We start from the raw sequence: 21,084 nt of genomic DNA, 5'->3' as shown, positions 1-21,084 counted from the left end.
GCCGAAATTGAATCAGGTTTGAGCCAGATTAGGAGCAAATTTAGGGTCAAATTTGCAGACACATTTGGGGTCATATTTGTGATCAGATTTGGAATCATAATTGGATTCAGATTTGAAGTTAAATTCCAGGTAAGATTTTGGTCAAATTTGAGACAGAATTGGATCAGGTTTGGATCAAATTTGTGGTCAGTTTAGGAGTTATATTTGAAATCAGATATGGGGTCAAATTTGTGGTCGGATTTGTGATCAGATTTTGGGTCAGGATTGGAGACTGATTCAGGTCAGATTAGGGCCAAATAAAGTTTAGGCTTACGTCTTAGGCTTAAATTTGGCTCAGAATTGGGTCAAGAATGGGTCATATTTGGGGTCAGATTTAGGGTCATAATTGAAGGCAGGTTTGGGGTTAGATATGAGTCAGATTTGGGGTCAGAATAAAAGTCTCATTTGGGGCCAGATTTGGGGTCACTTTTGGAGTCAATTTTGGAGTTAGATTTGAGGTCATATTTAGGGTCAGTTTTAAGGTCATTTTCTAAGTCTGATTTAGGTAAAATTTAAAGTCAGATTTGCGGTCACATTTGGGGTCACATGTGGAGTCATATTTGGATTCAGTTTCATATTTGTCATATTTGAATCAAATTTGGTTAAGATTTGAGTCAGATGTCGGCCAGATTTGGTTCAAGTTTGGGGCAAGATTTAGGGTCATATTCGAAGTCAGTTCTGGGGCCAAATTATAGGTAAGATTTGAGTCAGATTTGGGGTCATAATTGAAGTCACATTTAAGGCCAGATTTAGGGTCACCTTTAGAGTCATATTTGCAGTCACATTTGGGTCATGAGCGAGTCAAATATGGGGCAGAATTGGAGTTACATTTGAGATCAGATTTTAGATCAGATTTGGGGTCACATTTGGAGTCATATATGGAGTCAGATTCGAGGTCAGATTTGGCTTTAATTTGGGACAGAATTGGGTCAGGTTTGAGGTCATATTTAGGGTCATATTTAAAGTCAGATTTTAAGTTAGATTTGAGGTCAGATTTTGGATCAGATTTGGAGATAGATTTGGGCCTAATTTAGATTTAATTTTGTTTAGATTTGAGTTTGATCTCGGCCAGATTTGGTTCAAATTTGGGTCAGAATTGGGTCAGGTTTGGGTCAAATTTGTGGTCAGTTTAGGGTTATATTTGAAATCAGATTTGTGGTCAGATTTTGGGTCAGGCTTGGAGACAGATTCAGGTCAGATTTGGGCTAAATTTAGGTCAAATTAAGTTTAGACTCAAGTCAGTTCTCGGCCAGTTTTGGGTCAAATTTGGCTCAGAATTGGGTCAGGAATGGGTCATATTTGGGGTCAGATTTAGGATCATAATTGAAGGCAGATTTGGGGTTAGATGTGAGTCAGATTTGGGGTCAGAATTAAAGTCACATTTGAGGCCAGATTTGGGGTAACTTTTGAAGTCATATATGAAGTTAGATTTGAGGTCAGTTTTAAGGACCTATTTGAAGTCATATTTGCCATTTGGGGTCACATGTGGAGTCATATTTGGATTCAGTTTAAGAGTTAAATTTAAGATCATATTTGAGTCAAATTTGGTTTAGATTTGAGTCAGATCTCGGCCAGATTCGAGTCAAGTTTGGGGCCAGATTCAGGGTCATATTCGAAGTCAGATCAGGAGCCAGATTTTAATCCAGATGTGAGTCAGATTTGGGGTCATAATTGAAGTCACATTTGGGGCCAGATGTAGGGTCACCTTTAGAGTCATATTTGGAGTCAGATTTGGGTCAAGAGCGGGTCAGAATTGGAGTTACATTTGAGATCAGATGTTGGATCAGATTTGGGGTTACATTTGAAGTCATATTTGGAGTCATATTTGGGTCTAATTTGGGACAGAATTGGGTCCGGTTTGAGGTCAGATTTAGGGTCATATTTAAAGTCAGATTTGGAGTTAGATTTGAGGTCAGATTTTGGGTCAGATTTAAAGACAGATTTGGGCCTAATTCAGATTAAATTTGGTTTAGATTTGAGTCAGATCTCGGCTAGATTTGGGTCAAATTTGGGTCAGAATTGGGTCAGGTTTGGGTCAAATTTGGATTCAGATTTAGGGCCCATTTGAAATTAGATTTGGTGTCAGATTTTGGGTTAAATGTGAGTCAGATTTGGGGTTAGAATGTATGACTCCAACATTTGGGGTCAGATTTGAGGCCAGATTTGGGTTAAATAAATTGTGGTCAGATTTAGGGTCATATTTGAATTCAGATTTGAAGTCAGATTTGGGTAAGATTTGGGCCAAATTTAGCTAAAATTTGATTTAGATTTGAATCAGATCTCGGCCAGATTTGGATCAGAATTGGGTCAGGTTTGGGTCAAATTTGGGGTCAAATTTAGGGTCATATTTGAAGTTATATTTGGGTCAAATTTTGGGTCAGATTAGTGGTAAGATTTGGAGTCATATTTGGATTCAGATTTAGAGATAGATTTGAGGTCAGAGTTGGGTCAAATTTGGGACAGATTTTGGAGGTTTGGCTCAAATTTGTGATCAGATTTAGGGTCATATTTGAAATCATATTTGAAGTCAGATTTGGACCAAATTTAGGACAAATTTGGTTTATCTTTAAGTCAGATTTAAGTCATATTTGAGCCAAATTTGGGCGCTTGGGCCATGTTTATATCGTAATTGCTTGACATTTGGATCATATTTAGATCACATTTGGATCAGATTCGGATCTGATTTGGATCAAGTTAGGTAAGGTTAGGTGTTCAACCCTTTCGGAAGTTGTAGAAACTGGACTGGAAAATATTGCATGACATAACCCTCTCTCGTTGATGAATCTGTACACATTTCCTAGAAAATGACCTCATTAATATATTCAAGGTTTAAATTATCTAGGAAAAACAAATAAATGTACCTCAACAATCTTAGTTGTTTTGATCAAGAGATTTTAAGTGCAGTATTAGTTTTTTTTTACACGATGGATACGTACCGTGCAAAAAAAAGGTTAAAAACCGCGTTATTTGCAAAACCGTCGTGTAAAAAAGACCATACTGTACTATGCTTGCATTAAAGACATTATGGTTTATTAAGCGACAATTAGAATAAAATTTTGAAACTAAGCGACACTCTATTCCCCAGAATAGGAATGTTACTTTCAAATGATTTTTTCTCAACCCTGACGGTGGGAACTTCTTTTGATTCACTTCAAAGATAACACCTTGAGCTTTACATTCAAGTGGGCTGATCAAAATAGGCTTTTATGCCAACTTGTAGTACCAGCCTTTTATCAACATGCAAAAGCATCTGTAGCACATGGTTTTTTTTTTCCAGAATAAACCCGAATATTTGCGAATTACCCCCTTCGCTGTTCAACTCAAGCAGTAGAGTAATATGTGCCACTCTTGAAACGTGTACATTTCCAAGCCACACCGTCGCTGAATCACAATCGAGAACGCATCACAACTGCCAAGGTTTGATAACGGTTAGCTCGAGATAAGATAATTCAAGATGTGTCGAGATTGTTCTGATCGACAAACATTTCGTCCGACCTAGCAGTAGCAAACTCAATCAGTTGCACCGGAGTCGTTTGTAAATTAAGATGTGGTCATTATCGGTCCTCCTGGCGTTGCTTCTAGCGGTAAGCGCTTACGGTGGTGTTCCCTTACCAGCAAGGCACCGACTGGCGAGCGTCCGACAAGCCACGGCAGCAACAGGATATCGCCTACCAAACACAACGCTGCCACTGAAATATAATGTCGAGTTGACAACCCACGTGCATAATAGTCTGATAGTGACACAGTTCGATTTCCAGGGAAAAGTCACGATCGAACTTCAAGTGCTGGAGGAAAATGTGCAGAACATCACATTGCACTACCGACAAATAACGATCTCGCACGTAACGCTCACCGAAATAACTAATCCAGCGAGTGAACCCATCATCAACGACGACAGCAGCTTCACGACCGATACAACGTTCGAGTTCCTAACCATCCAAGCACCAAGTGTACTTAAGCCTTTGGGAACTTATTTATTGGAGATTCAGTACAGTGGGAATCTACGAACCGATAATGGGGGATTTTATAGGTCTTCTTACACGGATGAGAACGGTGATACGAAGTGGATTGCCACCACGCAGTTCGAATCCACGGACGCCCGGCACGCTTTTCCGTGCTATGATGAACCTGGAATTCGGGCACCTATCGGATTGAAATTGACTCATGGAAGTGCTTATCATGCGGTCTCTAACATGCCCATCAAGTCCTCCACCGGAAATAACAATTACACCACTACGGAGTTCGAAGACACACCTCCCATGCAAACCTACCTGCTAGCGTTTGTGGTTTCCGATTTCGCTAAGGTCAGTGACCCCGCCAACAACCAGTCCGTGTACGCGATTCCAACTGCCATTGCGAATGGAGATTTGAACTTCGCTCTCGAGGCCGGAGTTAGAGTGATTCAAAGCTTGGAGAATTTGGTGGGCGTGAACTACAGCCTCCCGAAGCTCGATCAAATCGCAATTCCGGACTTCGCCGCCGGTGCCATGGAAAACTGGGGCCTGGTGACCTACCGGGAGGAGGTTCTGATGTACAACGAAACCAAATCACCGATGAGCCAGATGAAACGTTCGGCATCGATAATCGGTCACGAGTACGCTCACCAGTTTTTCGGGAATCTGGTGTCACCTGCGTGGTGGAGTTATCTGTGGTTGAACGAAGGATTTGCCACCTTTTTCCAGTACGCAGCCGCGCATCAAGCCTATCCGAAACTGCGTATTGATGAACTGTTCGTTATTGAAGCCGTACAGACAGCTTTCCAGTCCGATGCCCTGGAGTCCACCCGTGCGATGAACTGGTACGTGGAGTCCCCGGCGGCTATCGCCGAGCTGTTCGATGATATTGCCTATCAGAAAGGTTAGTAATTCCAAACATGGAAATATTTCACGTAAGGTTTGACGTAAAACATGTCCCCAATGCTCGTTTGACGGCGATTTGCTATTATCAATATAGTATAAATGATATATTAATATTTGATAACATCTAGCGTAATCCATTTGAAAGCATTACAAGTCATATCGCGAACTGTGGATAGCGATTGGCCATCGGACGGAATGATAACAATGTTTTTAGCACTGGCAATTGCATTTTGTAAGTCGACATTAGGTCAACGTCGATTCCACGTTCCTTTGTTATCTTTGCGTCGGCAGTCTACTGGTAATGTCAATGAATTATAAATTCACTTGTTGATAGAGGTTTTTACAATATGATAACACTATCACAGCGATAATTGGAGCGTTTCGCATGAACTATTTCATTTCCCTGAGTGAAAGAAATGAAAACTTATATAAATAATGCTGGTAGGATTGATTTTTACAGTTTTGGCTTGAGCCGCATGGTTCAAATGCTTAGCCCTAATTAATGGAATGGCACCAGGTGTTTTAACTATTACTAACCAGCCTCAAGTGATTTATCGAACTATTAGATTTGTCAAATCATCACTATGATATTTAATCATTCAGGAATATAGTTCAACGCTGAACGACAAAATTCTATCACAGTTATACAACGGTACTTCAACGGGTGACAGCTTAAAATTTGAATTTTTCCTACCGCTTCCCTGCTATTGAACACACAATCTCAAAAAAATCTTCGATTGTCGAAGACAGAGTCGTTGTCTTGAGTACGAATGGGGTCAAGTGGTTGCTTAGGTGTGCAAAGCCTTTTTGAACAAAACTAAGCATGTATAAACGAAACAAAAAATACTGGCATAAAGAAAAGGAAGAGAGTCTGAATTAAAATATGACCATAAGCGTTAAACGCTAAGGTAGCACTTTATGTGTGTTTTTGAAGGTTAATTCAATGATTCAAAAGTATAAGGATTGCCATAAACGGAATTGAAAAAGTAATTTTATTCTCGGTTTTGAAGCTTTAACCAATTTTAATCAGGTTTTCTTCCGGTAGAAAACCCAAAAAACTGCAATTTCAGGTGCGCAATAGACTTCTGATAACGCCGAAAACAAATCTATTAGAGGCCTCCAGAAATGCTGTCATAATTCACTACAAAATATTGATCCCTGTGACTCGCTCTTCTCTCTATTTTTTTATTTTAGCCCTAACCAACAAACGCTGATTAAGCGCTTATAGCAACTTTGCTTAGTTACCAGAAAGTTCACTAATGCTATATCGCTATATAAGAAACTTAATCAATTACTAGAAGAAGACTTGTCAATCCTATAACTAAACAGAGGTTTTATAATCAGAGTACATAAATGCTAGTCATAAATGTCTTTTGACATTAGAATTTTTATTGTATTCAGTGTTCTGTAAAACATGATTAACCCTCTAGTGCCCAGTGCCGCCTCTAGACGATCTTCAATTGAAGCTCTAAAAAGCTCTAAAAAGATCTTCAATTGAAGCTCTAAAAAATGTTTATAAAGAGTCATAGTGATTTTTTCAAAGTTCGTCTGAAAATTAATTTGGGCACTTGAGGGTTAATTGTTTAAGATAGTTCTACGTTTGTTTTAACGATGCTACCCTTCAAAGTTGAGTGATATTTTTTTTTTTTTTACACAAAAGATCGTAGTTTACCAATTCGAAATTAGAGCGTCCTTCCTGGGACGTCCAATTTCAATTCCACAAGATTCTTGATTCCCAGGAGTTTTTTTATTCAAATCCCGGGGTCCCGGAAAATATTTTCTGCAATAAAAATTATTGGTGAGTCGAGGTCAAATTTTAAACACATTATGGATGAATATGCTTCTTATCGAATCTATCGAATATCAGGAAGTGGAGCCTCTAAGCGGTCAGGATTTCACTTTTTTGACTGATATAATGCACAAGAAGTAGTTAGGAAAAGTTTTCGTGTCACAATTTACAGAGTTTCAATTGTGTTTTGTGAAAAAAAACAAATATTTATACAACTGGAATTACTCATACGAATACGAACTGGAGTCACGCATAGGAATTGGTTAACTGATTCCGTTGTTGCTGCCCTGGAGTCGAACAACCTGTGCTCAAGATCTTTTGTTGCTGTTCATCGCTGGCAGTTGACGCATCGTTTTGATATTGGAGTGCTGTGCATTACAGAAGACCAGCTCCGGTGGATACTCGCTGCAACGAGATTAGGGAGGCCGAAAGTAAAGGAGAAACATCGGTCTGCCTCGGTGCTTGGAACAGCTAAGTTTTTTTTTTTTTATTCTTCTATTCTGGTGTGAGTTGTTTCTAACTTCGGTGGACGATCCACGCGATGGAGGTGGACGTAGCACAGTGTTCGGAAAGGACTGAAAGCAGGGTCAAATAAATAACTCCTTGGGGTTCCTTCCTAGATTAACGATATCTTCGCGAGTTCATCTTGAAAAGCGCAGTAATTTATTTTCGGTACCTGGGTGAGTCATTGATGAGAGTCAGTTGGTATGATGTTATGGAAAGTTCGGGCGAATTTCGTTTTATTTTTGGTCACATAGTTGCTGTTTTTTTACTTGCTTTCTTGCATTAGAGAATGAAGAATAAACAGCTGTACATTATATTTATCGTATGAAATTGTGTGCATTCGCGTTGATGAATCTGTGTGCAATATAATGCCGAACTTGATGTTGAACTCCATACCTTTTTATGACTTTTCTAGCTTTTGAATAATTACTCTGCTCCCAGACAGAGTTTTTGACAAATATGTTATATGTTAAAGTTCAAAAATATAATACGAATCATGATTACTTTGGCGTTTCGAGGATAAATTAAGAATTTTATGTTGTAAATAGTGTTAATGCACTTTTGTCTAATATTTGGGCTTTGGATGCATGAATGTTACCATGTTTTTGATATTTTGTTAAAGAAACAGGAGATATAAACCGTTTCTCAGTATAAATGGAACTCAAATTTGTTTCATATTCCTTTCAGAGATTTTAATTAATTCATATTCCTTTCAGAGAGCGAGTAATGGCGCTTTAACCATAAGTAAAAATGCTAGGACTAGAGTTAGTACTCAAGTTCCAACCGTAACAGTTGAAGCGAGTAAAGGCGCTATATCCTTGGTTTTGAAACCCGAACATAAGGAGGAAATACCTATGTTCCATCCCAGGAGATTGGTCAACAAAGGAGTGTACTTTCTTAGCTTTATCACTCCCAACGAATTAGGTATATTACTTCTTACATACGGATCGGTTGGTACGGATTGTCCCCGATCTTAGATTATATTGTATTATATTGCGCTACACAGTAGGCCTGGCCGTTGACAAGAAAAATGTATGGAAATCATTTTTTTAAATGATGGATATCATTTTACAGGATCCTTTCAAGTACTGGCTGTGTTAGTGTAGACTAGACTAGATTTGAAATTAGCATTTTCTGGTATTTAAAAACGTTTCCGGCGATTTTAAGCTTATTTTGGGATCATTTTCTTTATTGGCCTCTTCTAATTTTCTGTATTCAATTTGAGATCGCTTTTTGTTCTGGCCTTTTTGGCCTTCTGAAACAATTTTCGGCGTTTCTGGACTTCGAATTAGGGATCATTTTCCTTCCTGGCCTTCAGAAACATTATTCGGCGGTTCTGAGCTTGGCTTGAGATCGCTATTGTTTGGCATTTTTGGCCTTCGGTAACGTTTTGGGCTTCAGAAATGTTTTGCAGCTATTCTGAACTAAATTTAAGACAATTCTGGACTTCAGAAACGGTGTCCGGCGATCCTGAGCCCAATTTGGAATCAGTTTTTTTTTTTGGCTTCAGAAACTTTCTCTGGCAACTGAAAGCTAAGTATACGTTTTGTCTTGTCTGTATTGTAAAGTGATATTTTGATGCTTGTTTCTAGTTTTACTTTATGTGAGAAAACAGATACAGAGAGATTTTGATTTCATCGTTGAAATTGTGTGCGCGGTATTTTTTTTTCCGCAGGGTTTCAGTAACAAGTTTTATTTTTGTCCACAAAGTGTTAGTGTGGTTTGTGGAGTTTGGAGTATGTGTTTCTCAGGAATCATATGCTTTGATTTTTTGATTGTTTTAGCTTTTGACCAGTTGTTTTACATAATTTGTTATATTTATGACTAGTTCGGCACCTTGTCAATAAATTTAAAAATATATTCAGGCTTATATGTATATTTGCTTTTATTAAATTGTTGAGGCTTTGGATGCATGGAACATTGCCAATTTTCATATTCATTAGGCGTATTAGGCGTACATTGTTAAGAGATAATCGATGTAAACGCCGAGTTCCTGCGCGTATGTGTCGGCCGGGGGGATTTAAGCGGTTGTTCGTAACGCTTCGGTGTAAACGCGTATTCAGCCCGGGCGAGTTTTGCTGATATATGGACTTCCGGCGTGTGGTGATTTCGCGAAGTGAACCCAGATATTTCATCATATCTTTCTTATCTTCATCAACGTTAAGTCGGAGACTGCTCGCGCGTTGCATCTAAATTATTACATCGGAAATCGAAGTAGATTTCGTTGAGTCGATAAATATCATTTCAACCCCCGCGTCGGTACCTTCCATGAGGTCGTATTATCTTCAGATGGATCAACAACGCGCAATTGTTTTAGGTATAAAGAGCATCACCTTACGAGGAGATATACGGTAATTTTAAGTTGTCTCGGTTTAGTCAAAAATCCTGTATCCTCGCGTACGTTTTATTGTTGCGGTCTTACAGTGTCAAACTAAATAAGTTCGAATCACATTGTGAATATCGTGGCGGATGTAATAAACTTTTAGACGCGGCACTTGTTCTGAAGAACCCGACATTAGCGCATCGTTTACCAAAACGAACCCTGCTGTATACCTTCCCCTTTATCCAACATCCCAGTGATTTCTCGTGGAAGTGCAGAGGTGTTCTCGGCTTCCAATAAAGCGAGTATCACGTCAACATATTCCTATACAAACTCCTTCTTTGACCTGCATTCGGATGCGGCCGGCGCTGGTATTGCCTAATATAAAGATTTAGGTCACCTGTTTTTACACATTGAGGATGCACGTTGGTCCCAAACATCATCTGTTGGTTCTTTGTGTAATTACAGCTGATCTGGCAATAACGGAGTAGCAACCGCGGGCGGTCAATCATGCTCATGCTCATGCTCATGATATAATGCACAAGAAGTAGTTAATGGCATTGTCGAAATCGAAACCTTGATTTTCGAAGCCAAATGTCCTAAAAATACATAAAACGTTGGGATCTGGTATTATTTCGAAAAAAAAAATTTTTAGATCGACTTTCTAAAACCAAAAATAAATCAGAACTGTGAAAGTCTCCCAGTCCCAAGTCCAAGATATCTCGAAAAAAAATTATTTTGAGTTATCATCGATATGATCCATATAGGCTTGGAACTACTTAGGGGCCGAGAAAAGTGACTAAGATTCCGAAACCCCTTTCTCCTCTGAAAGTGAGGGGTCCCATACAAATGAAACACAAATTTATGCACATCTCGAAAACTAACCAAGCAAATGGAACCAAAATTGGCATGTGGATGTTTTAATGAGTATCAAATACCTTTATATTGCTTTGACACCCTTCCTTTTTCTGGAAGATAGGGGTTCCATACAAATGAAACACTAATTTCTGCACATCCCGAGAACTAACCAACTAACTGGAACCGAATTTGGTAGGTGAATGTTTTTAGGGGTAACAAGTATATCCATAATGGTTCGACACCCCTCTCTGTTCTATAAGGGAGGGGTCCCATACAAATGAAACACAAATTTCGCACAACTCGAGAACCAATAAGTAAATGCAACCAAATTTGGCAGATGAATGTTTTTAGGTGTAACAAACATGTCCATAAAGTTTCGACACCCTTCCTTCTTCTGGCATGTCTCCAAATACCATTTTGAAAGCCAAATGGTGACTTCCGGCTTCTGAAAAACAGCGGCAAATACCCAAATATCACCCAACATGGGTATTTCCGGAATTTTCTGATGCACTAAACCCGAATCGACCTCAGACAACATTTTGAATATTAAGATGGCGACTTCCGGTGTCTGGAAAACAGCCGAAAATGACCAAATACCACCCAATATAAGTGTTTCTTCAACCAGAATGATGCTCAGAGGCCAGAAATTGTCTTCTAAAGCCATTTTGAAATCCAAGATGGCAACTTCCGGTTTCTGAAAAACAGCGGTAAATGACTCAACACCACCCAATATGGGTATTTACGGGATTTTTATGATGCACTGAAGCCACAAATCGACCTCAGATAACATTTTGAATATTAAGATGGCGACTTCCGGTTTCTGAAAAACAGCCGAAAATGTCCGAATACCACCCAATATGAGTGTTTCTTCAACCAGATTGACGCTAAAAACTGTCTCCTAATGCCATTTAGAAATCCAAGATGGCGACTTCCGGCTTCTGAAAAACAGCGGCAAATACCCAAATATCACCCAATATGGGTATTTCCGGGATTGTTATGATGCACTGAAGCCACAAATCGACCTCAGACAACATTTTGAATTGTAAGATGGCGACTTCCGGTGTCCGGAAAACAGCCTAAAGTGACCAAATACCACCCAATATGAGTATCTCTAGAACCAGAATGATGCAAGGAGCCAAAAAATGACCTCAGACACCATTATGAATTGTAAGATGGTAACTTCCGGTTTCTATAAAAACGGCCAAAAATGGCCGATTTCCATACAATATGAGTATCTTCGGAACCAGAATGATACACAGGAGCTAGAATGGACCACAGACACCATTTTGAATTCGAAGATGGTGACATCCGGTTTCTGAAAAACATCCGAAAATGACCAAATTTAAACCAGTATAACGCTCAGGGGCCAGAAATTGTCTCCAAATGCCGTTTTAAAATCCAAGATGGTGACTTACGGTTTCTGAAAAATGTGACCAATTACCACCCAATATGAGTATCACCGGATCCAGAATGATGCAAGGAGTTAAAAATTGAGCTCAGATATCATTTTGAATTGTAAAATGACGTCTGGGAAATAGCCGAAAATAACCGAATGCAACTACACATGAATATGTCCGTAATCGAAATGATGTAAGGAAGCCAAGCATTGACTCTGGACACCATTTTGAATTCGAAGATGACCACTTTCAGTTTCTGGAAAACAACGAAAACAACTGAAATGCTCCCAATATATTTCCGGAATAGAGGTGATGTACAAAAGCCAAAATTCGAGGATGTTGTCATTCCGATAGAATCAATCATTTCAAACGATATAAACAAATCGCAAAGAATCAATGAATTTGAAATGTTTGAAATTAATCGATTAAACACTAAAATAGGTGCGACGAAGTTTGCCGGGTCAGCTAGTAATCCAATAAAATTTAATGTGCTTTGCAGCAATGAAAGGTCTTGGACGGTGCACGCCGTGTCGGAATCGGCTTATTATGCAACTTCAATGCACCTCGGATTTTTCTTCACCAAAACTTAGTTTAGGGTCCAAGCTTTCGAATGAAAGTGGTTTTAAAATATTTTATCGGGGAAAACTGAAATAAAACGAGTTTGAATTTTTTCCTAATGTTTCAACATTTTTTGCCCATTTATAGAGACATTAGGTTTATTGAAATTCATGGTATAGTAACGTTATAAGTAATGTTTGTATGTGTTTGGGTGTGAGAGAGAGAGAGAGAAAGAAAGAAAGAAAGATATAGAAAGAGCATTCGTTCGCTAAAACTTGCAATGATTGTTTAGTTCCAATAGGAAAAAGTGCACAAATGCAACGAAAGAACGCTGTTACAAAACCTCTAGATGCTGGCTGGGAACAAATGATCAATCTATGGTAAGTTTCATTAATTTGAGGGGAAATTTTAGAGACACTTGATTTGTTCAGGAGAGTTTAAAGCAACTTAATTGTGTATTTGAAAAACATATTTGAAAAAATAAAAGAAAACTGAGATGACCTTTTACCAAATTTTATTTAAATTTTTGGTTTCTATTATTTTTTTAGAATCTCGAATTCTATTCCGCCAATACTTTTTGATAAAAGTTCAGACTAAAACTCATGTTTTATTTATCTCACAGTCACTTCTTTATTTCTAAAAATATGCAAAGTTGCTTTGGGTAGTAAGGCCTACACACTCATAAAGGTTTATTGAATTTTGATAGGGTGCTGCCAACGTCTGATCGAGCTGGCACGAAATCCTTCACAACTCTTGTTCGGTTTCTGCACAACAAATGTGTGAATTGCGTAGTGCAAGATTACATTGACATAGATCGAAAAAGGAATTTATATCATATCCGAAAAAATCGTGATGTTTTGGTAAAATTGGTTTCAAGCAAACGATCAGTTTAGGGACACTCAAAAGACCGTGGTTTATTTTCGTGAGCCGCTTCATGGTTTTACCAAATTTATTGTAACCGAGTTTTGCTTTGGAGCAAATTAAAGGACTTGGACGGTGTTCGGAACACACTATTGAAATTATTCACCATGATTCTGCTAAAACATGGATGAGTCATTAAGTTCCTAAAACGCATGAAAGATATCAGCAGAACATCATACAACAACTAAAATCAGTGTGCAAATATGAAAAATACCCAACACTACAAGTGTATTTATTTTCGCCATCACCTTTTATGGAACCACAGTAAAAAAATACATTATCATGAACTATTATTGCTTGGATTTTCGGCTCATCAGTAAAGACTGATGAGCCGAAAATCCAAGCAATAATAGATACACGTCACAGTCGATAGCATTCACATTATTTCATTATCATGAACATTTTGTATTATTCTTTACCTATCGATAAAAATCATATTGTACACACTACTACACCACACAGTTTTCTCCTTATTCATCCCCCCCCCCCTTCTCACTCTCTTTCATCTACACACACACACACACACACACACACACACACTCACACTCACACAGAGACACACATACAGACACTGTTTATATCGTTACAATACCATATGTTGCAATGTATTCAGCGTCCCCGTACACGGGCAAAAATGATGGAAAAAAAGAAAAAATTCAAACTCATTTCATTTTAGTTTTCCCCACTTTCATTTGAAAGCTTGAATCCTAAACTAACTTTTGGTGAAGAAAAATCCGAGGTGCATTGAAGTTGCATAATAAGCCGATTCTGACACGGCGTGCGGTGTTCGGAACAGACTATTGAAACTATTCACCACGCCTTTGTTAAAAATGGATGAATCATTACGTTTTTGAAACTCATGAAAGATATCAGCAAAATATTCCCAAGGCAGTCGACGCTTATAACAGCAGCTTCATATGAAACACAATAAAAAAAACATCATAAACATTTTGTCTGTTTTTTTTTTCTATCGATAAATGCCGTATTATACATACTACTACACTGTACAGGTCTCCCTTTCCTCTCTCTCTCTCTCATACACACACATACACACACTTACATACACACAAACTTTGTTTATATCGTTACCATGCCATATATTTCAATGTTCCTAGCGTCTTCAAATATGGGCAAAAATGGTCAAAACATTGAATAAAAACTTAAACTCATTTTATTCAAGTTTTCCCCGATAGAATATTTTAAAACCACTTTCATTTGAGAGCTTAAACCCGAAACTAACTTTTGGTGAAGAAAAACCCGAGATGCATTAAAGTTGCATAATATCTCGTTTCTGACGCGGCGTGTGCCGTCTGGACCTGGAGACTTCATAGGGTCGAATGAGCTTAGACCCCAACCTATTGAACAGTTGACGGGCCAGCAGAATGGACTACCGAGACGCCACACGTCTCGAACATGTCCCGCCGCGACCCATCACTATTCAGTTCTTCGGTCTCTGTCGATCCAGGAAAAGTGGGAGTAAGAACCTCCAACGTTTTCTTGGTAGTGACAGTGAGGCATCCATCCTTTTTCCTCACTTGTCCTAAACCGTTAGTATGGTCTTTGAACATCGCCTTTTGGAGCCGCGTAGCTTCCGGCAGAGCTTGGATTCTTTTACAGAAACTAACTCTGGATTTCCATTAGCCTCCGTATTAAAAGCAATGTGTCTGTGATCCGATAAACTAGGTTCATCGGAGACATGCCAATTTTTAATCCTTTCAGAAATAGAGGCGCTACACAGAGTAAGATCAAGGACCTCCTGTCTGATAGCGTTGATAAAGGTGGGGTTATTTCCTACATTACATACATAGACATCGTTAGAAGTAAGCTATTCAAGTAGATACTCACCCCTAGTGTTGATATCCGAGCTGCCCCAGAACGAGTGGTGGGCGTTGGCATCGCAGCCGATCAGAAACGACTTGTTGATGGCCTTGCAGTACCGCACGAGCGCTTGGTCCCTTGATCCGACCTTGGTCGCCCGGGAAGTAGGCCGACGCGACAAACATCTTCTGCTTTCCTCTGGTTATCGGTACTTCAACCGTGAAGGCAACGACATCACGTTGAATAAATTCTGTAATAGGTAAAAATGTTAGTTCTCTATTTAGCAGAATTGCAGTCCTTGATTTGGACTGCGTGTCACAGTAGATTAGCCTACCGTTAGGAGCGTTAAGTCCGAGAACTTTGGATTCGTTGATCCACGGCTCCTGGATGAATGCAGCCGCTAGCTGCCCTTTAGCGAATCTCCTGCAAGGAACACCCGAGGCGCCTTTTGGGTGATGGATATTCGCTCGCACGCACCGAAGGCTGCTCACTTTACAGTGAAGTTGCCGTCTTTGTCCGGATCGGAAGATGATCCGGGTATTGGCTGACGGCTGCCAACAGCGGTTTGGCTGGTTGATGGAAGTTGTTCTTCCTCACTGTTTGGCTTCGGTTGCAGCAGTCGATTGGCAACAGAAGGTCGTCCCGCACTCTGTGGCGGTTCTTGACTCCGGGGGGTGTGACTGTTCGGTGGTTGATGCTTCACACTCTTGCGAGTCTTCAGCGGAACCGTCCGAGCAGCCGCGGGGTTGCGCGTACCTTCCCAGCCGCAGGGTTGCGTTTGGATGGTTATGGGGCACTCCCGGAGAAGATTTCCCACACGTACCTTAAGCTCATTCGCAGGATCGCTTTGCCTGGATGGTGGCAGGGTACTCCCGGAGTATTTACCCGCACGTACCTTCCCTGACATTGCGACGGAGTCTTCCCTGCCTGTGAGGTTCGGCCTTCCGCTTACTTTTCGGATGCGTGCTTTGCCGAAACCGTAGTGCAGTTCATAGTTTTCACTCTCAACGAGTTTGGCCGATTCTTCGTCAATATCCAGAACCAGTTCGACCGAGGTCTTTATCAATTTACGGTTACAGACTCGCCACATTTTGGTAGAGAGATGGTCGTTTTGATTCTGGAGTGAACGAAGGATCTTCTCGTCCGGAGAGTTCCGACATATCGTCTGGCCTTCGGCAGATCCTTCATGTGGTAAACACGAAGCTGTGCTCCCTCCCACGGTACGAGAGCAGGTACCTCCCTTTCCAACCACTGCACTGTGTCGGTGTTGGCACAGGCAAGTTGTAGGAAGTCATTTTTTAGATGGAAACCGTTAAACTTGGGCTTGGTGGTTGCATTTTTTCTGGCCAGCAATGTGATCGAGAATGGAGGTCCAGACAGTCTGAAGCTGGTCCGTTGTGAGTAGGGAACTGGGGTGGGTAGAAGAAGTAACCGGGAGGCTTATAGCTCCCACCATGTCCCTATATGTGGCCGTCGGGAGCGGCTTCGAACCCGATGACCCCAAACCAGTACCGTTCCGCAGTTTTTAGGCTGTGGATACTTTTGCCTGGTGTTTGGGGATACCAAGTCGTCCGACCGCTGCTCTGTCGGACGGAGGGCCAGCTTCCTGGTTTCTTCGTACGAGAGACCGGAGCGGAGGTTTTTGCTCAGTCGCCGCCTTTGCGCGTTTGAAAGTCGCTTGACAAGGGGTGCCGATGATTCAGATTTCCCTTCGTCTTCGGGCCTTGTCGCTGGACCGGGAAGTGATTCCGTTTGACTTTCGTCATTCCCGTGTGGGGAACATAGAATTAAGGATGAAGCAGAGGGTTCAGCGATTCGCTGTCGAGGTTGACATGTTCCATCTCCTCCGTTCCGTCCGGTGCGTTGGTTTTTAAGGGACTGCGCTTTGATAGGTCCATGGGTACCGGCAAAAAAAGGCTGTCGGTGGCCAAATTTTGGGAAGTTTTACTGTCCATAAAATTCCCACGAGCCGCTGGGTAAGAAAGAGTCCGCTGCATCAGTGACCCGCGTGATGCAGTAAGGGCTAATTACAGTGAGGGGTGCCCTGGTACTCCACAAGCTCCGTTAGTGGCTTGGTATTTGCACGGGTCGCATAACACCTTAGCTTAGGGGTTTTTATTAACCATTGGATTTTACGTAACAGCCATGGTTGAGAGCTGTTACAACCATCCTCCTTTGCTTCAGTTCTCAATAATTCAAGTCTATTCGTAAGGGCTACACTGAAATAAGGAGAATCATAACAGGCGGATAGTTAAAATATGTTACTTGGATTAAATTACGCACATTCATAGAAATGCAAATAAAGAAACCTGTAAATCTGCTGCTCGTGATTTAAATCACATTGAGTTTGATTTTTAACCGGACTTTTTCGGATTCCGAAAGCATTACCCGGTCCAAAAAGCTCCGTTCTGGTCCGGTCCGAAATTAAATCGGACATTGAAGCCGGAAAAACTTCGGACCGGATTCTCTGAAATCCAGGTCCGATGTCGAACATAACTATTAATATAAACGAAAAATGAAGGGGGGCGCCAAAAAAAGTTTTCGCCTGCAGCTTAAATCAGTCTTCGTCCGACCCTGGTCGTATAAGCATAGAGATAAGCAAAAGAAGCTTCACACAATACCGTGACTGCAGGTAATTCCGCGCAGCACATTTATCCGCGCATTTATCCTAAAAAACTATTTTCCAACAGTAATTTTCACTAAAACACAACTAATTTTTGTGCTTTACCATATTCATGATAGTACAGAAATTAGGTATGTTTTAGTAAAATTTACTGTTGAAAAACAGTATTTTAAGATGAGTGCGCGGAAAAATGTGCTGCGCGGAATTACCCGCAGTCACGTTAATTAGGAAAAAATAGAAGTCAACAATTTATAATCCAAAATCCTTCAAAAGTTTTAAAAACATAACGAAATCCGAACAAGTAACAACGGACAAAGACAGCACACATTTGAAAATCTATGGTCCAGCATCCAAATGCAGCGGAACTTCGACCTGAATTTAAGAGCCAAAATTTGAAAATTAAAGCCCAAAAATCAGATTCCAGATTCCAGACAACCTATAAAATTCAGCTGAAAATCCAGGAAGTAGTCAATAATTTAGATATTGGAATTAGGCCTATTGATCAACTGAAAGTACAATTTTGAAAAGAAAAAATGCAGCAGGTTTAACATTCCAGTACGAGGTTTGGAACCAAGAATCCAAATTACAGATTCCACCATGAATCTGCAAGCGAAGTTATTCGGAGAGCAAAGACGAAGGGTAAAATTGGGTAAAAAGGGGTAAGAAGGGTAAATAAATATAATTTACAATCAAGATTCAAAATTTTAATATTAAACCAATGTTATCTGATTCCACGATCCAGAATTCAACAGCTTAGACCAAGAATCCAGAGTATGAAGAATAAATCCCAAATCTAATACCTATTCGAAATAGAATACCAGAATTAAATTCAAATCTAAGAATCTTAAGCATGACTTTCAACCTCCGCCTTTCTAAATCCTTAAGTCCGGAGTCTGAAACTCTAAATACCCTATCAATCTATAATCGAGATCTTAGCATTCTGACTGGACTTAGATTCCGAATATGATATGATTTCGAGCAATGTTTGAAAACTTAGCGACTTATGAATAACTTTTTTTCACTACATATCATTTACTAATCGAATATTTTATGCTTTTCATCCCACTTCCAGCTGGATCGGTTCTACGCCAGCTGCAGCATGCCTTCGGAGATCTAAATTTCCGCACCGGATTGAAATACTATCTGGAAGCGCGACAAATGCAGGCCGCTACCCCAAGCGATCTTTCGGCGGCTCTGCAACGGGCTGTTACGGACGGCAGTACTCTGACGCTCAAAGTGGAAGACATTCTAAACTCATGGGCCAACCAGGAAGGCTACCCGGTTCTGCACGTTAGTCGCAACGAAACCGGCATCCTTCAGCTGCGCCAAGAGCGATATCTTCTGAAAGAATCACAGACGGCTGCCAAAGCCACGTGGTACATTCCGTACAATTTGGCCTCGAGACAGGCGGCCGACTTCTCGGCTACGCTCCCCGCCGGCTGGCTTACCGGAGAAACCAATGAAGTACATCCGACAACGCAGCTTAACTGGACAAGCGACGACTGGGTTATCTTCAACAAACAGCAAACCGGCTATTATCGTGTCAATTATGACGACAATCTGTGGAGTCTAATTAGTCATGAGCTGCGTGAGGGCGACTTCAAGACCATTCATCATCTAAACCGAGCGCAATTGATTGATGATTCGCTTAATCTGGCGCGTTCGGGTCACATCAAGTACGATATCGCACTGGAGCTGGCGCAATACCTTATCAGCGAAACCGAGTTCATCCCGTGGGCTTCGGCGAGCAACGGCCTAAGCTATCTGAACTTGATGCTTTCGAGCTCGTCAAAGTATGACCAGTTCAAAAAGTACGTCTGGAGTTTGATTGAACCAGCCTTCAAAACGTACGGATTGACCGGTAAAGCTGAGGAATCCCACTTCGATAAACTCACTCGAAGTACCCTCGTGAACTGGGCCTGCTTAGTGGACTCGGAAGAATGTCTGACGGCGACAAGCGCACTGCTAGCGGATGTGGTTTCTAACAAAACTGCCGACGTTGATCCGAACATCAAATCGTTAGTCTACTGCCATGGATTGCGCGATGCGGACCGTGACACTTTCCTGTTCGTGCTGGACCGCATGCAGCGTTCCCAAGACTCCGCAGAGCGTTCGCAGCTGCTGGGTTCGCTCGGTTGTCCGCAGGACGCTGTGCTGTTGCGCACCTTTTTGGAAACCTCGCTGGACGAAACCGTTGGCACTAACTATCGGGGCCAAGAGCGGACCCGTGTGCTGAGTTCCGTCGTGAACGGGGGTAAGGTTGGACTCGAAATCGCCATGGAGTTCCTGGAGGCGAATGTTGCCGCTATCGATCGACTGTACAATCAGTTCGGTGGTCGAGCAGTTGGATCGGCCGTTATCGGAATGGCGGGACGGATTGTCAGCCAGGAGCAGAATGAAAAGGTTTGGGTGGCTTTATGGAGCTCAAAAAATGTTATAGTTAAGTTTTGTTATTTTTTTTTTTTTTTGCTTTTAGTTCGAAACGTTGCTCGGAAAGTTGCGAGCTGGTAATTATTTGAGCGACGATGAAGAGAGCACTGCTAAGGAGATATCCGGCGAAAATCTTCTGTGGACGAATAAATACCTCGCGGGGCTTGAGCGCTGGCTGGAGGACAACGTTGGTTCCGGTTCGATGGTTCTACGGGGAGATTATCGACTGTTCTCGGTGCTGGGTGCCGCTGTTGCGGTCGTTTCCTATTTGAAATTATGATGAAATGTAGAATAATTGGAAAATAGGTTGGAGCATTTGCTCGTGAAGTCTTGTTACATTACAAAATTGTTACAGAAAATACAAAAAAATAAGGAGCGCCTAAGTTTTAGTTTTACATTCGATTTTCAAACTTTATTCTTATTTTAAATTACATTCACAACCACATTCGAAGTTTACGAGGTGAAACCTTTGTAGCACATCATTTTTTTATTTTGCGTGAACGTGTGTTAAAAGTAAAAAAATAACGAAAAGAATCTTTTTCTTTTAAATGCCAATAAACGACGGTAATCTTTCTAAGTAATTGGTGCCCATCAATCAGCAGCTTGCTCATCTGCCTAAAAACGGTTCGAATTCCACCCAATGATCACTTTGAACGGTCGGAAAAATCTTAATTGTAAATTAATTTGTTTGCACTTGCACTTTTGCTCGCGGCGGCTGACAAAGCATCGCCGCCACTCGCTTCAGACGCAGACGACAAAAGTCAGCTCAGCAGGTTATCATCATCAGCTGAAAAATTGAGCCATTAGAACCACTGGCACTGGCGCGGGACTACGGTGCGGAACGTGCACCAATTAGGTCCGGTACGTTCGAATTAAAATTCTTTAATTTCATTACCCGCCGCCAGCTTCGCGACATCTCCGCGCGTTCGATCGGTTTCAGACCAAAAAGATTACAACACACAACTGCT

General features: G+C 40.9%; 1 protein-coding gene across 1 annotated transcript; it reads left to right on the top strand.

Moving 5' to 3' along the window:
- The first annotated feature begins 3,553 nt into the window (after positions 1 to 3,553).
- Positions 3,554 to 20,711, top strand: LOC129718354 (aminopeptidase N-like). Its single transcript, XM_055669059.1, has 3 exons — positions 3,554 to 4,896; positions 18,759 to 20,089; positions 20,163 to 20,711. The coding sequence occupies exons 1-3, from the start codon at positions 3,585 to 3,587 to the stop codon at positions 20,394 to 20,396; spliced, it is 2,877 nt and encodes a 958-aa protein (XP_055525034.1). The 5' UTR covers positions 3,554 to 3,584; the 3' UTR covers positions 20,397 to 20,711.
- Positions 20,712 to 21,084: the final 373 nt, after the last annotated feature.

This window comes from Wyeomyia smithii, chromosome 1 (genome assembly GCF_029784165.1).
Source record: "Wyeomyia smithii strain HCP4-BCI-WySm-NY-G18 chromosome 1, ASM2978416v1, whole genome shotgun sequence".
Lineage (NCBI taxonomy): Eukaryota > Metazoa > Arthropoda > Insecta > Diptera > Culicidae > Wyeomyia > Wyeomyia smithii.
Note: the sequence above shows the minus strand (reverse complement) of the source record. Positions and strands in the feature narration are given on the sequence as shown.

Bases quoted from the DNA above. Each gene is read 5' to 3' on its own strand.
- LOC129718354 (XM_055669059.1), top strand. From the start codon at position 3,585: ATGTGGTCATTATCGGTCCTCCTGGCGTTGCTTCTAGCGGTAAGCGCT. The intron at 4,897-18,758 runs GTTAGTAATTCC...TCCCACTTCCAG, and splicing joins TGATATTGCCTATCAGAAAG to CTGGATCGGTTCTACGCCAG. The intron at 20,090-20,162 runs GTTTGGGTGGCT...TTTTGCTTTTAG, and splicing joins GCCAGGAGCAGAATGAAAAG to TTCGAAACGTTGCTCGGAAA.